Source organism: Acipenser ruthenus, chromosome 56 (genome assembly GCF_902713425.1).
Source record: "Acipenser ruthenus chromosome 56, fAciRut3.2 maternal haplotype, whole genome shotgun sequence".
Taxonomy (NCBI): Eukaryota; Metazoa; Chordata; class Actinopteri; order Acipenseriformes; family Acipenseridae; genus Acipenser; species Acipenser ruthenus.
Genome location: NC_081244.1, coordinates 5354038 through 5370572, shown reverse-complemented (window position 1 = coordinate 5370572; position 16535 = coordinate 5354038). Strand labels below are relative to the sequence as shown.

At 40.3% G+C, this 16535-nt stretch overlaps 1 protein-coding gene across 2 annotated transcripts in view; it reads right to left on the bottom strand.

The window, feature by feature from the left end:
* The window catches only part of LOC117967710 (serine/threonine-protein kinase A-Raf-like), a 28976-nt gene extending 13914 nt beyond the window's left edge, over nucleotides 1–15062 (bottom strand). Inside the window, exons 1-6 of one of the 2 annotated variants that reach the window (XM_059017329.1) lie at nucleotides 14987–15062; nucleotides 5561–5813; nucleotides 4785–4888; nucleotides 2105–2207; nucleotides 1608–1762; nucleotides 1135–1239 (exon numbers count right to left, since the gene is read on the bottom strand). In XM_059017329.1, the coding sequence (XP_058873312.1) occupies nucleotides 1135–1239; nucleotides 1608–1762; nucleotides 2105–2207; nucleotides 4785–4888; nucleotides 5561–5755 (662 nt within the window). In that variant the 5' untranslated portion in view covers nucleotides 5756–5813; nucleotides 14987–15062. Of the gene's footprint in view, nucleotides 1–1134; nucleotides 1240–1607; nucleotides 1763–2104; nucleotides 2208–4784; nucleotides 4889–5560; nucleotides 5814–10371; nucleotides 10604–14986 lie in introns of those variants that run through there. The other variant, XM_059017330.1, reaches the window with a different exon arrangement.
* Between the last annotated feature and the right edge of the window lie 1473 nt (nucleotides 15063–16535).

Sequence of the window (16535 nt, the reverse complement as noted above, 5' to 3'; positions counted from 1 at the left end):
AGATCGTTTTGTAGTTTCTTTGATGACATGATGTTAAATAAAATATCTAACATATAGTTGCTGTTTTTTAAATTATGACTCAATCCTAAAATTCTGGATGATGCAAAACTTTTGGCTATAGCTGTAGTAAAAAAAAAAGTTCCTGAATAAAGAGTAGATGTGTTTTATAGCTGAATACATACTCTCCCTATCCGATTTCATTTACATCTCTTAACAAAATAGCCCCATCATTAATAAAGCACAACACAGATCACTGTAGTTCACTAAACGGTTCTAGAATGAAGATCCATAGCATGTGGGTTCAGGAATATTATTATTATTATTTGTTTATTTAGCAGACGTCTTTATCCAAGGCGACTTACAGAGACTAGGGTGTGTGAACTATGCATCAGCTGCAGAATCACTTACAATTACGTCTCACCCGAAAGACGGAGCACAAGGAGGTTAAGTGACTTGCTCAGGGTCACACAGTGAGTCAGTGGCTGAGGTGGGATTTGAAGCGGGGACCTCCTGGTTACAAGCCCTTTTCTTTAAACACTGGACCACACAGCCTCCTCAATGCGTTTGCATGTGTGTGCTGTGGACCTTACAGTCATAAAACAGTAAAGATAGTGTGGACCATTTCCACGTTTCTATATGAGAACCAACTTTCTTCTTACAGTCAAAAGGAAGCCAAGGTACATTTTATCACAATGACGTTTGAATAATCACCACTGATCTCAAATCAGTTTGTGATGATGGCTGCTTTTCTTAGACAGCAGAGAAAAGCAACCCACACAGATTCAAGCAGCTGTTTCTTCACTTGTTTCAGTTAGAATGGTAAATCAGCCCGATCAACACCAATGACCTTGACTTTCAGCACCTGATTTCTGTGCAGAGCTCAAGCTGAATAATCGATTGATGCAGGTCTAAACTTTTTAATGGCCCTGGAATCCTGTTCTATCAGAGCAGGGTCTATACGTCTATAGGTCCCAGCTCTGTGTGTGTGTCTGTCTGTCTGTCTGCAAGTGTGTGCGTGTCTGTCTGTGTGAGTGTTTGTGCATGTGTGGGAGTATCTGTCTGTGTGTGTGTGTGGGCGTCTGTGTTTCTGTGTGTCCGTGCGCTTGTGTCTGTGTGTGTGTGTGTGAAACTCACCCGGGAGACTCTGGGGTGTAAGGGGGCTCGGACCGAGGCATTTCCATGGAAGAGTCTGGAATCATGAGGAAGGGGATGGGTGAGTAATCAAGATTCGATAAACACCTGCAAGAGGAAGAAACATCACAATGAAAACTGACTTGTTACTGTGAACGGGGGTGTGTGCGTCGAAATGTAGAAAGCTTAGCAGAGTGCGAATCTAGTAAAAAAAATTAATTATAATTTTGAGATTACTGTAATTGTATGCAAGAAGAATGCTGCATGAAAAAGACTAAACGTATGCACCTCCAAAAACCTCCAACGTAATCAATGTTCAAAACTAGAAAAATATATATATATATATATATATATTGGGTAATTAGAAAGTAAGTTTACCACATCAATGATTACCACATTGTGGATATAAGTGAGGCATCTAAAACGTTGGTTTGCACCAGTGTAAGTGTAGAATGGGAGCTGTGCTGTCCACTCACAGTTTGGACATGGTGTCCATGTCCACACACACCGTGGGCACCTTGCTGCTGCAGTGCTGGTGGAACTTGTAGCCACACGTCTGGCAGCGGAACCCGTGGAACAGGAACTTGTGGCAGAAATCACAGTAGGCCAGCTTGAAGAAGGTCTTCCGCACCTGAGCAACGAAAAAGAGGCACGGCCACACTCAGCGATCGCTCAAATCCCGTTTATAAATCTGTAAATAATGATTTATATATATATATATACTTTTTTAAAGAGAGATAAGGTTTTGTTCAGATACAATATACTGTAGACACATGACGGATTCACATTCCATTAGAAACTTAAAAGTAAAATTAATAACAAAATATAGAATCCCACTTGAATCCCTAACACACTTGAATATCGACCTGGTATCGTGACATTAGTGTTTTGTCACTTCCCCATTTTCCAGTTTTTTTTTTTTTTTTTAATGTAATACCTCCCCCAGACAGTGGGGTGGCGCTGTGGCACTTACAAAGTTGTGCATGGTGAGTGGCACGTCGTCCAGCACCTCCACTAGAAGCTCCTCCCCCTCCAGAGGGGTGATGTCAGTGCTCCAATCCGTCAGCTGCTTTCGACTGAGAAACAATAGAAACAACCAGACATCATTTAACTGATCTCAATACTTTGTAAAGCCGGGTTTTAAAGGATCCCAGTGATTCAGCATCAGCAACATGACTAGGTAACCCATTCCATCCCCTCACCGCTCTCTGTGTGAAGAAGTGTCTCCTTCAACAACATGACTAGGTAACCCATTCCATCCCCTCACCACTCTCTGTGTGTGAAGAAGTGTCTCCTTCAACAACATGATTAGGTAACCCATTCCATCCCCTCACCACTCTCTGTGTGAAGAAGAGTCTCCTTCAACAACATGACTAGGTAACCCATTCCATCCCCTCACCACTCTCTGTGTGAAGAAGAGTCTCCTTCAGCAACATGACTAGGTAACCCATTCCATCCCCTCACCACTCTCTGTGTGAAGAAGAGTCTCCTTCAACAACATGACTAGGTAACCCATTCCATCCCCTCACCACTCTCTGTGTGAAGAAGAGTCTCCTTCAACAACATGACTAGGTAACCCATTCCATCCCCTCACCACTCTCTGTGTGAAGAAGAGACTCCTTCAGCAACATGACTAGGTAACCCATTCCATCCCCTCACCACTCTCTGTGTGAAGAAGAGACTCCTTCAGCAACATGACTAGGTAACCCATTCCATCCCCTCACCACTCTCTGTGTGAAGAAGAGACTCCTTCAGCAACATGACTAGGTAACCCATTCCATCCCCTCACCACTCTCTGTGTGAAGAAGAGTCTCCTTCAACAACATGACTAGGTAACCCATTCCATCCCCTCACCACTCTCTGTGTGAAGAAGAGTCTCCTTCAGCAACATGACTAGGTAACCCATTCCATCCCCTCACCACTCTCTGTGTGAAGAAGAGTCTCCTTCAACAACATGACTAGGCAACCCATTCCATCCCCTCACCACTCTCTGTGTGAAGAAGTGTCTCCTTCAACAACATGACTAGGTAAACCCATTCCATCCCCTCACCACTCTCTGTGTGAAGAAGAGTCTCCTTCAACAACATGACTAGGCAACCCATTCCATCCCCTCACCACTCTCTGTGTGAAGAAGAGTCTCCTTCAACAACATGACTAGACAGCCCATTCCATCCCCCTCACCACTCTCTGTGTGAAGAAGTGTCTCCTTCAGCAACATGACTAGGTAACCCATTCCATCCCCTCACCACTCTCTGTGTGAAGAAGAGTCTCCTTCAGCAACATGACTAGGTAACCCATTCCATCCCCTCACCACTCTGTGTGTGAAGAAGAGTCTCCTTCAACAACATGACTAGGTAACCCATTCCACTCCCTCACCACTCTGTGTGAAGAAGAGTCTCCTTCAACAACATGACTAGGTAACCCATTCCATCCCCTCACCACTCTCTGTGTGAAGAAGAGTCTCCTTCAGCAACATGACTAGGTAACCCATTCCATCCCCTCACCACTCTCTGTGTGAAGAAGAGTCTCCTTCAACAACATGACTAGGCAACCCATTCCATCCCCTCACCACTCTCTGTGTGAAGAAGTGTCTCCTTCAACAACATGACTAGGTAACCCATTCCATCCCCTCACCACTCTCTGTGTGAAGAAGAGTCTCCTTCAACAACATGACTAGGCAACCCATTCCATCCCCTCACCACTCTCTGTGTGAAGAAGTGTCTCCTTCAACAACATGACTAGGTAACCCATTCCATCCCCTCACCACTCTCTGTGTGAAGAAGTGTCTCCTTCAACAACATGATTAGGTAACCCATTCCATCCCCTCACCACTCTCTGTGTGAAGAAGTGTCTCCTTCAACAACATGACTAGGCAACCCATTCCATCCCCTCACCACTCTCTGTGTGAAGAAGAGTCTCCTTCAACAACATGACTAGGTAACCCATTCCATCCCCTCACCACTCTCTGTGTGAAGAAGTGTCTCCTTCAACAACATGACTAGGTAACCCATTCCAACCCCTCACCACTCTCTGTGTGAAGAAGAGTCTCCTTCAACAACATGACTAGGTAACCCATTCCATCCCCTCACCACTCTCTGTGTGAAGAAGAGTCTCCTTCAACAACATGACTAGGTAACCCATTCCATCCCCTCACCACTCTCTGTGTGAAGAAGAGTCTCCTTCAGCAACATGACTAGGTAACCCATTCCATCCCCTCACCACTCTCTGTGTGAAGAAGTGTCTCCTTCAACAACATGACTAGGTAACCCATTCCATCCCTCTCCACTCTCTCTGTGAAGAAGAGTCTCCTTCAACAACATGACTAGGTAACCCATTCCATTCCCTCACCACTCTCTGTGTGAAGAAGTGTCTCCTCCGACCACATGACTAGGTAACCCATTCCATCCCCTCACCACTCTCTGTGTGTGAAGAAGTGTCTCCTTCCCTCTGTCCTGAGTCTGTCTCCACTGTCCTCTAGTCTTGGTTTCTGTGCTGTACTTAAATTGGTAACTCTTCAGACTAATCAAGCCCTGCCCCATCATAATCCTTTCCTTATTCTCGGGTTCAGGGATTCAGATCCTTCCACCCATCTTCACAGCTCATTCCTTTAAGCCCGAATCACACCCATTGTGAGCCCGTGTCCCATGGCTTACCCTTTGAGCAGTCTGTAGACAGCACAGCAGTCCTGGTTCAGTCCTCTCACCTTCAGAGCTTTATCCAGGCTGTCATAAACCGTCTGCCCTGGACGCACAGTCACCTGCCCATCCACACGGAGAGTTACCGTTAATACAAGCACAACGAGGGCTCCTGCTCACTTTAAACTGTTTGGTAATTTCATGACTCAGACCTGTGTTTCTAGAAGCGCCACAGGTCTAAAATGTGCGGTCTTGTCACAGCAAATACAATTTTCATGTTAAATCACGACATCTGGTGCTATGCTAGCTTAAAGAAAGTTCTCAGTTTCTATGACGTATTCTCAGGAGACCTGTTACACTTACACTGAAACGCAGGGTGTGCAACCTCCGAAAAAAAATAACAACAATCGTGGCCTCTTTTAAAATAAAAAAATAAATAAATAACTAAAACTGTCCACGTAAAAAAAAAGTTATTTGAGAATTCAACATTTCAAATCAGGAATGGAAATAAGACACTTACTGTATAGCAGTCTGACCCATTTAATACGAGCTTGATTAGCCCCGGTGTATAGGTAACAAGCTAAGGTGTGTTATTACAATCGTAGTAAAAACAGGAATGGATCCAACCGCTGTGCGATGGGAGTCTAATTTTCATCCCTGAAAATTCTTAACAATAAAAGGCACTGTTTACCATTCTCTAACATCAATACAGCCCCCTTATTATCGACGTTGATAGGGCAATCAGGGCGATTTAGGCCCTGACAATAAAAGCCCTGGCCCTAGCTGGATCGTACCACTGTGCGCTGCTTGTTGGGGAGGTAGACTCGGATGGTTCCTCCCCCGCGGGGGGTATCCCCTGGGCAGGCCTCCTCTGAGGAGGAAGAGGAGGTGGACATGCTGGTGTTCGCCTGGCCCCCGCGGCTGCGACGGAGCTCCCTGCTGGCTGGAGGAGTCAGGCTCACTGAACCGTTGCACAGCGCAGGCTTCATTCACTGGACAGGGGCTAGGGGGCGCTCTTGCTCACTGGCTCTCTCTCTCACCTGAAACCTGGAAAGAACAATTGATTATAGACACCAATTGATACAGAAAGAACAACTGATTATAGACACCAACCTGGACGGTCGAATTATCTACAGTTAGCTTTCCAGCATGAAGTTTTAACATCTACTCTCGTGTAATGGAAATCATGTGTGTGTGTGTGTGTGCGCGTGCGTGCGATACACAGGGGTTGGACTAGGGGTGAATCCATCAACTGAGTATCGCTAAAGTGAACATTTGTATTGTAAGACCAGAAACAGTATAGCTCATTGTAGTTCAGTAAAATGTTCTTGAATTATTATTATTATTTGTTTATTTAGCAGACGCCTTCATACAAGGTGACTTACAGAGGCTGAATGAAGAACAAGCGTGTTTTACAGATGAATACAAACCTGTCCCACTATACTGTTTTGGTCTCTTAACAAAATAGTCCAACCTTGTTAGGCATCACAGAAGAAGCCCATCGGGACCATCGCATGGCTCACACGCACACGGACATCTTTGGCCGCGCTAAAACGATATTGGACTGTGCTTGCCTGCCCTCAAATCCTCTCTAAACCACGGTTACCCATCCGGGAAAGAGGTAGGGAAGGAGGGAGGGAGGTAGGGAAGGAGGGAAGGAGGGAGGGAGGTCCCTGCTCTGTATTAATCATCCCCCCAGCTGCAGTGGTTTAGATTAAACCACGACTGTATTATACTGTATTGCCTAACAAACCCTGAGTTACAAACACATGAACCACCACTGCAAAGGTGCCCTGAAAATCGAAGGCTGTGCTGCCAGACACTTTATATCCTCTTTAAAAAGCACAGAGTACAATACCGGAACAGATGGATAAATGCAAAGTGAGTAGGGAAGCCTTTTTGCCCCTTTTACCCCACTACTTAAAGTACATATAGCTAACAAAGTAATTCCAGCAAATCTCATGTATTAATACACAGCTAAGGCCAAGTAATTTCGCTTCATAAAGTCGATTGAAACCTGGTGAATAATGTTACATAAACATTTGGAATTACATACCTTCTTGTAGTTTTCCATATACTGTACAAAAAACTGAAGTACACACACACACCTCTGGAAAAAATTAAGAGACCACTGCAAAATTATCAGTTTCTCTGGATTTACTATTTCTAGGTATGTGTTTGGGTAAAATGAACATTTTTGTTTTATTCTATAAACTACTGACAACATTTCTCCCAAATTCCAAATAAAAATATTGTCATTTAGAGCATTTATTTGCAGAAAATGACAACTGTTCAAAATAACAAAAAAGATGCAGTGTTGTCAGACCTCGAATAATGCAAAGAAAATAAGTTCATATTCATTTTTAAACAACACAATACTAATGTTTTAACTTAGGAAGAGTTCAGAAATCAATATTTGGTGGAATAACCCTGATTTTCAAGCACAGCTCTAAATGACAATATTTTTATTTGGAATTTGGGAGAAATGTTGTCAGTAGTTTATAGAATAAAACAAAAATGTTCATTTTACCCAAACACATACCTATAAATAGTAAAACCAGAGAAACTGATAATTTTGCAGTGGTCTCTTAATTTTTTCCAGAGCTGTATATATATATATATATATATATTATATACACACACAGCAATCTGCCCTAACCGTTTATCCACCATGATCAATCTCTTTAGTTTATTATTGAACACAGATTAGTTCAGAGATTGTAGATCTCACCAGTGTGTTGTCTGTTCAGTGTGTTGATATGTAAATAAATCCTGTTTTCCTGCAGGGGGCATATCATCTTTAACCCCCGTCTCGATCTCCTGCCCGTCACTCAGCCGTGAATGCACGCACCCACACGGCACACAGCTACTCTGTCACAAGCATTAATACCCTGGATCTTTCGAAACCAGGGATTTAGGGGAGCTCCCTAATAAAAGCTGAACCTCAAAACAATCTTTGTGTGAATATAGTAATTGTTACAGCTGTGTATAATGGTATTTAAAACAGGTTTAATTTATCTGACTTGTTACATATCCTCCCTTACTCTGGTCCCACTGCAATCGGATAAGCGACTGACGACTGAATATATATATAAGCAACCTATAAATGCAGGAAGTATGATAAAATACGCTACATCAGACTGTTTAGTTTTACAGAGTTTTGAAATTACCAAACCACCAACTGCATGCATGCATATCAGTCTAACAGGCAACCTAAACGCTCCAGGACAGAAAGACCAAAGAACAAGAGCCCAACTAATAACATAGGAACATAAGAAAGTTTACAAACGAGAGGAGGCCATTCAGCCCATCTAACTTCAAATCTGCAACTGTTTAAGAGCTGAAAACAAGTAAAGGTCTAATTAAGCAAAGTATTAGTTCAATGAAGGGTTTAGTTCAGTAATTGAGAGCTCAGTTGGAATGAAAACCAGCAGACACAGGGGGTCCCCAAAACTGGGGTTGGGACTCCCTGCTCTAGAGGTCTGCGTTCGTCTCAGAGCGTTCCGCTTTCACAGCTGACAAAATGTCCTATTTAAGTGACTCTGCATTTAACGCACAGTTCACAGCCTACCTCAGTAAAGCGCTTTGTGATGGTGGTTCACTATGAAAGGCGCTATATAAAAATATATTTAAAAAAAAGACTTCTAGAGCTTTCTAGTCACAAATATAGATCTCTGTGTGTGTGTGTGCATACCTGTGTGATATACAGGGGCTGGACTAGGGGTGTAATGGTTCACTGTGTATTGCTGAATCATAACAGTGTTATGGCTGGAGTTTCCCATGTATTTTCATCCAACCTTTGTAAAAGGTTGTAAAATGTGGGCAACACAGAATAAACAAGGCGTTATTAATTAAATCCAGACTCGGTTATTTAATTTAACCCACCCAGGTCCATCGTGCTGCTTGCTGTGTTTCTCACTGCAGAATCGATAGCTGTGTTTTTTAAGACTGCGTGAACGGCAGCTGGTTCAACAACCGACTGCTTGCAATTGTGCAGTTCGTAATTAACTGCAATTGCATTGTAACAGTAACTGAAGCTTGGCACACCTGCCTAATTGTAATAACACCATGTAATTGATCGATTACAGTTCAATTACGCATTTATGCGTCATTCGATCATTATTTTTGTATTTTCAACTACTTTTGTCAATTATTCTGGTGTGCTTGAACAAGACCAGCTGTACACACTACCGCCCCCTATAGATATTACTCTCGGCGCAGTACTGGTATATTAAAATGGCTGCACAGCGAACTTCATGAACATTTTTCTTTAATACAGCTTTTAAAAGAAAAGTTTAGTTTGCTGAAGAGAAACCGTGGCATCCGAGTTGTGTGAGAAGATGGAAATGCAATGGATAGGCTATGCAGTAGTGTAATATTACCAGTATAGTACTTGTTGAAATGATCAATGCGGGTCCGGCTTCAAAATGAACAATCATTTATTTATCTACCTTTCTTTCTCTATCTGGAGGAGCACTAGAAACAGGAACACGGAGGTATGTACTGGTTAATGACGGATTCTCCATCGCTCTCTGATTAACTTACTCACTGTTATTATGGTCTGTGTTTAACTACGGGAACCCCACTAGTGTAAACTCCAAAGTCCAAACTTAAAATGATCTACGCATTTCTGTCTTGCACTCATTTTGCTTGCAAACGTGACAAGAGTCACGTTGGCCAAATTAAACAAACGAGGACAATAAAGCAGATTGAAATAAAGTTCAAGGTAATTTACCCTTTCCCAGCTACCATAAACTGCACTGACTGTCGCTCAATACTGAAAGTACTGTACTTTGCATTTGTAATACAGTTGGTGACGTACTCCGATGCTTTCATGTACAGTAATGCAGTGTTCCCTGCTGGCACCTAGAAATTAAAAATTAATTTAACCGTTAATTGCTGTGTTTTTTTCATCTGAGTAAACACGGCATATAGTATGTTTCTGGAGTTGTACCCATAATCACTGTTTGGTTATTTACAATAAACAGAGTTAATATGTTACTTTTTAGTCTAATTAAAATTGTAATTACAGCAGCATTATTGTAATTGACAAAAACAGCCTTGTAATTGAAATGGCCATTTCAGCCAACAATTCTGCTGTAATTATAATGGACCCCAAGTCTGAATTGTGCATTTTATTATAAATAATAATATACTATATGTACTGATAAAAAAGCAAGCAAAAAAATGTTTCAAATTCTAACTTTTTGATTGATTGCTGCATCTCTCGCCCAACTTTACATGAAAATGGTGTCACAAAATTGAGACCTTAAGACAGATCCTGTCAGTAATGTTATACACCTAAAACACTTTCTTAAACCATTATTCTTTTTGTCAAAGCAAGTAATTAAAGTGCCATAGATGAACATATATTCAACTATACATAATTTAAGAAATAAATCACTGTTACAGATAATTTCTCAAACCAACCCAGAACCTTTCACTCAAACTGCATTGAAATTTCGAAAGGAGGCCATTCGGCCCATCAGTGCTTGTCCGGTTCCTAGCAGCTTGTTGATCTCAAAATTTTATCAAGTCTGGACTTAAAAGATCTCAGTGATTCAGCCTCAACAACATGACTAGGTAACCCATTCCATCCCCTCACCACTCTCTGTGTGAAGAAGTGTCTCCTTCCCTCTGTCCTAAGTCTATCTCCACTTAATTTCCAACTGGGTGTCCTCTGGTCCTGGTTTCTGTGCTGTGCTTGAAGTCTTCACATCCACTCTCAGTCCTCTTGGCTACATACAGTTCCCTCAACCTTTATAGGATAAAAGCCTATGCACAACCTATTAACTTATAAAGCTTCTGGTGTGGCAAATGTTACTAGCGCGATTTGCGATTTTCACCCTGCTTGAAACCTGATTAAACCAGTTTTTTAAAAATAGGTAGAGCAAATCATTTTCACTGAATGCCATCCCTTTTTTTCCCCTCGGTGTTATTCAAGCGAATTATTTGTCATTGAATTCCTACTAATGCCAAGTTTTTCTCTTGCTCTTCTCTCCTGACGGACCAGTTAGGCTGGTTAGAGACGCCCTGCCCAAGTTTAAAACATGCACCATCAGATTACCTGCCTAACATTTAGCTGGCTACATGGCTAATAATTTAAACATTACTGGCTTTAGAAACAGATGTGAAGGCAAGGAAGTTACAATTATTATTATTATTATTATTATTATTTATTTCTTAGCAGACGCCCTTATCCAGGGCGACTTACAATTGTTACAAGATATCACATTATTTTTACATACAATTACCCATTTATACAGTTGGGTTTTTCACTGGAGCAATCTAGGTAAAGCACCTTGCTCAAGGGTACAGTAGCAGTGTCCCCCACCTGGGATTGAACCCACGACCCTCCGGTCAAGACTCCAGAGCCCTAACCACTACTCCACACTGCTGTCCAGTTCTGGGTCCTGGTTAGGGCTGGGTATCAGCAGTGTTGTCAAGATACAATACAGTAAATGAAGCATGAAACATAAACACACAACGGTCTCATTTGCTTGTGCAGGTGTTTACAAGAACACCGCTAAAGCACTTTTGGTCAAATACAAATCAGGGGTCTAGACACAGTTTTTGCCTAGGAACCAATGGCTCCAGTCCAAAAGAAATTGGTTGCCAGTCTAATTGCTGGGGTGCCACTTCAGGAGCAAGTTAGTTGCCACCAATATTCTGCTTAAAATACAACAACTTGTTAAAACACTAAAGTGATACCAATGTCTGTACTTGTTTTGTTGCCACACTCTGATGAGTGGTTGCAATTAAGTCAGCATGTTTATGTTTTAAAAATACTGCAAGCGTTGTGCTGCACGACACTGTAAGAGAAGATCTATGATAGCATGAGTATGAAACATTAACACTGATAATTCCGTTTTCAAAATTAAATTTATTATTAGCGTTAATGTTTCATACTCATGCTACCACAGCACTTATCTTACAATGTCTTGTACACTAGGTATTTGGTATATATTTTACTGAAACATTACAACCTCTATTGGTACCCCTAGTTGGTGAACTCCAGCTGGCGGACCTTCGAAGGTTTAGAATTACTTTCGAATTCCTGGCTCGCGAATGAACCTTCAGAACACAAGCCTAGCAGTCTGTGGCAAATCTGCAGAATCTGCAGCTACATCGTCATCATAATTATGCTAAAGGGTACTGAAACATAAAACTTATTGGTTCGGTTCTAGTTTTGTTAAATTAACAGACGTTTTGTCGCCTTCAAAAAAGTAGTAGGCTGGAGTTAAGGCTATGAAAATGTGGCCCACTAAAGAAGTCTCATGTGATGTAATGTTTTTGTTTGACAAGTTTCTAAAAAAAAACGCTTGATACACATTAAAATCAGAAGTTCGGAACCCATAAATTGTTTGATATGGGTTATTCTTACTTGATTTCCATTTTTTATAAGCCATTTAATGCAAATACTAAACACCCAAGATTCTTCGCAAAACACTCCGCAGATATCTACTTAAAATGTCTGCGGTTTTTTTCTTTTCTTCGTATTTTCCCTAGATTTGGACTCAAGATCACATTTACGTTGTGACGTTTAACTAACTAGGCATCGCAAAATCTAATATTAATTGACATTAAAATGAAGGAAGTAGGCTATAATGAATTGAGTTCCATTCCCAATACAATAGTATCGCAGTATTTCAGATTATATATACGAGCACAAACTTGGCACAGTGTTGGTGACTGCTGTTTTAGACTGAATAGATCCTGTGACGGAGTACACCTCGTCTCTGTGTGTATTTAGTTTATTTTGTATTATTATTTAAATGTATGGTTTGGTGTTTTTAAAACACGTTGTTTTATTGTTAATTATTTTGCAACTCTTCCCTTCTGGAAGGCTTTAATGCACGTTAACCTGCACTTATCTGCTCCCTATTTTACTGTATTTAAGCACTAAAACACAATCTGTAGTATCTTGTATTTCACTTCCACTCATGTCTAACCCTGATGTAACTATCAACACTGTTATCTGCTCTTGAGCTGCCCCGATATCAAATCGTGATGTGTTTTGTATTCACTCTTATTGCAGTCATTGTATTTTGTATCTTGCTCTTAACTGTACTGTAATTCTTGATATGTGTTTTATTTTGTATACAACTGTAAGTCACCCTGGGTAAGAATTTGATGATATCTAAATTCTAAAATTTTAGATGATGCAAAACTTTTGGCCAGAGCTGTAGATTTCAGTCCAGCACTTGCGTGTTAAGTTTGTGTCTGAACTATCCTACCCCGAGTGTCTATATGAAGCAATGCTGTGTCTTTGAAAGCACACCAGTCACAGCAAAAGCAACGATTAGTTACGATGAATCAAAACATTCAGGGACAAAAGTGTTTTTGTACAAGAAAAGTAATGGCAGAAAGAAAATCTGTACATTTTGGTGCGTTCCTCTTTGAGAGAGGCAGGCTGTGTGCGTGTGTCAGTCAGCTGCATGTAGCAGAGACGTTTCAATACACCAGTCGAGAAAGCTTTTTTTTTTTGTGCAATGTGTTTATATAATGGAGCGCACGCCTGCAGATATTGGCAGTGTGTTGTCGTAGCTTTTAAATGAATTAAACAAAGCAAGCTTCATAAACGCAATGCTTACTGGCCGTTTGTTTAAAATAGCCGAAGCAATATTCAAATCGAGCTGCTTATCAGCTGTTGGCAATATCAAGAAAGAGCGCATAGTACTGTGACAGAGATATTAAGAAAGCAGAACCAGGGAGGCAGGGACTTCTAGAGTTAAGAAAGAAGCCATCAAATGCAGGTTACTGTACATTTACCGTTTGTTTTGTATTTTTTTTTTTTAAGCCTTGCGTGGAGATGGCTTACAGCAAACCGCATAGCAACGCTGTGTACTTGTAGTCTAATTAATCTCGTTTACGTCTGCTTACTTTTAAAGCAAAAAAAAATGTCCCCGTGTTTTAAGCAGTTTGCTTGTTGTTTTTGTTCACTAACCTATTTATGGATGTGAAAATAATTGTTCTATAGATGTTCGCAAATCCGACTTTTTCACATATGCGCCTATACTCCAGTCCACAGGGGTTCGGATATGCGATGTTGTGCTGTACAGCTATAGCCAGGTCACTGAAGTTGAGGGAACAGGATGACATTTTGTAGCTTGGAGCTTTCAGGAGACTAGGCTTTAGGGCACTTCATGGCACACCAGAGAGGGCGCTTGGGTTTTGATACAGCAACCTCAAACCAGGTCTCCCAGTCTCCAGAATAAAGTGTTTCCTACATTTGGGAAATGGAATGGTTCCCTTGAAATATCCACTCGCAATACAGCTGATACAACTGTTAGTGATAATCAATTAATGAATTGTCATTTACACCCCCAGAAAAGCACATTATACCAACTCTTGTATACTCTTGTGGTACCCTCTCACAATCCCAAGATTTAACTGAAATGATAAGTGATTTTTGCCACAAAACATGACTGACTAAGGAATCCGTTTCACCTCACATAAGTGAAGGTATTATATCTTTAAATAGAGTGCGTAATGTTTTTGAAACGGTATGGTGCAATAAACTTCTGCCTGTCGACATACGCAAAAACACTAAAATGTACCAAAAATATATAATTGCTGTAATATTAATGTTGTGTGTATGATCTAATTTGTGGCTCGAATCACAGTATCTAGTGTAAAAAGTAACATAAACTCAACACTCGAAGTTTTATGATCAGCGTAAAGTTTTGAGTAGGAAGAGGTATCTCAATAACTTTAACTAGAGGTGGTTCTTTTTTTTTCATAGTTTCCTGAACTTTAAACGATGTTTAATCAGTTTAGCAGGTCCACTCTCACGTCGAACAAGAGGGGACATAAAAAAAATGTCCCGAACATGTATGTTGGAGTTTTCTCAGTCAGGCGAGTTTACCGTGACGTGCAGTTAGCAAACCTCTAAAAGCATAACGACGTTATTAAATAAACCCCTTTATTTAGCCTTTCGTGCCTAACGGACAAAACTCATTTGGAACTCACTGAAAACACTTAGTTTGCAGAATTGTCTCTTTATTTCAGAGCACTGTGTGCGGATTAGTATTGAGGTCCGTATTTTTTTTTTTTTTTTTTTTAAAAGTGTCGTTTTTTTTTTTCGAAAACACAAGCCTGTTTAAAATCCAGGAGAGGCTTGGGGTCTCCAAACACAGTCTCAAACGAGCTTGCGGAGCTGCCGAGGTTTCCCCTGCCCTCTAAACACCTTGAACATATTTACAAAAAATGCCACCTACCTGGAACAGCCATCTTGAATTCAGTGAGTCTAAAAAGAAGGCGGCAAGGAACCTGCTTTGGCGATGACACGCCCCCCCTCCTGCTGCGATGCCATTGGCCTGTGCCGCCCAGCGTCGGTGGCGATTGGACGAGAGCACATGTCACTCACCTTTGTGCAGACCAAAACCGTGCCTGAATACTTTTCCCTTGAGGTTGAAAGAGTCAGTGTTTTATATCAGAGATATAATATATATACTGGAAGTGATAACGACCAAAAAATATATATATATCGATTACTCAGTGCTGATTACAGTGTTACCAGAGAAAAGGAAGTTTAGATTCACGGAAAATGACACGGCTTTAAATTTCCGACTTCAACTTTCTTAACTTCTTTAGATAACACCGCGACGAAAAACCTGCAATACATTATCGGTGTAATTATTATTATATATATATATATATATATATATATATATATATATATATATATATATATATATATATAGAATGATAAGGCCACATTAACACTTGCGCGCATTAAATATTGAAAATACCTGAACACATCATAAATATATTTTTTATTGCTTTATGTGGGAGAGATGACATCCTCATGCATTTGCAACTTCCATAGGTCCCTATTATATATATATATATATATATATATATATATATATATATATATATATATATATATATATATATATATATATATATATACTGTATACACACACACACACAAAAGGGTTACATTAGTTTGACTAATTACCCCATACGTTTTGTGGTCCGTGATTTTAAAAGGTGGCTTTAAAAGCTGGATTTACTATAGCTGGACAAATAAAGTAAAATAAAACCACCGGTTGCTTTTATATAACCCGACGTGTCATTTGCCACCCCTACCCAAATAACTATGTATACTGCGTATCTTTTTCTCATATTTGTTTATTAGTAAGATACTTTACAGGCAGTTTTTTTTCACAGTTCACTTTTCAATACATAAATCTGAAATACAAAAAAAAAAAAAACAATTCTAATTTTTACTTGTGCTCCATAAATGCACAAATCTGTAATTTGTTGAAACTTTGAATCTGTTTACATTTTTTTTTCATACAATGACTGTATGAAGTAGGGTTACCAGTAATCCCAGGAAAATTGTTACAGTTTTCAGACTTAATTTGTTGTCCCAGTCAGAAACAGTACCATTGTTAAAAACACTCTCGTTTTGCTATTGTATTCACATTCAAAAGCATTGCGTTGTTCTGTAATAAATACACCAAAATTGAAATTAGGAGCGTTATTTTAACAGCTTTGGTTGCTAAGGCGTCAGTGAATTGAAAACAAGTCACATCTTCGCGCCTCTGTATCTTTCAAATCAAATTCAAACTGACCATTCACGAAGCTTTTCCGACCGTCCCGCCCATTTATAAACTCGAAAGCAGATTCGACACAACTACGTTTAATTGACGTCAATGTATCCAATAGATGGTTCGATTGTTAAAATTGACAGCAGGACTATTTAATAAAATAGAAGCGAGTTGTCATTATCCAATAAGCGTTGACAGTGGGCGGGTC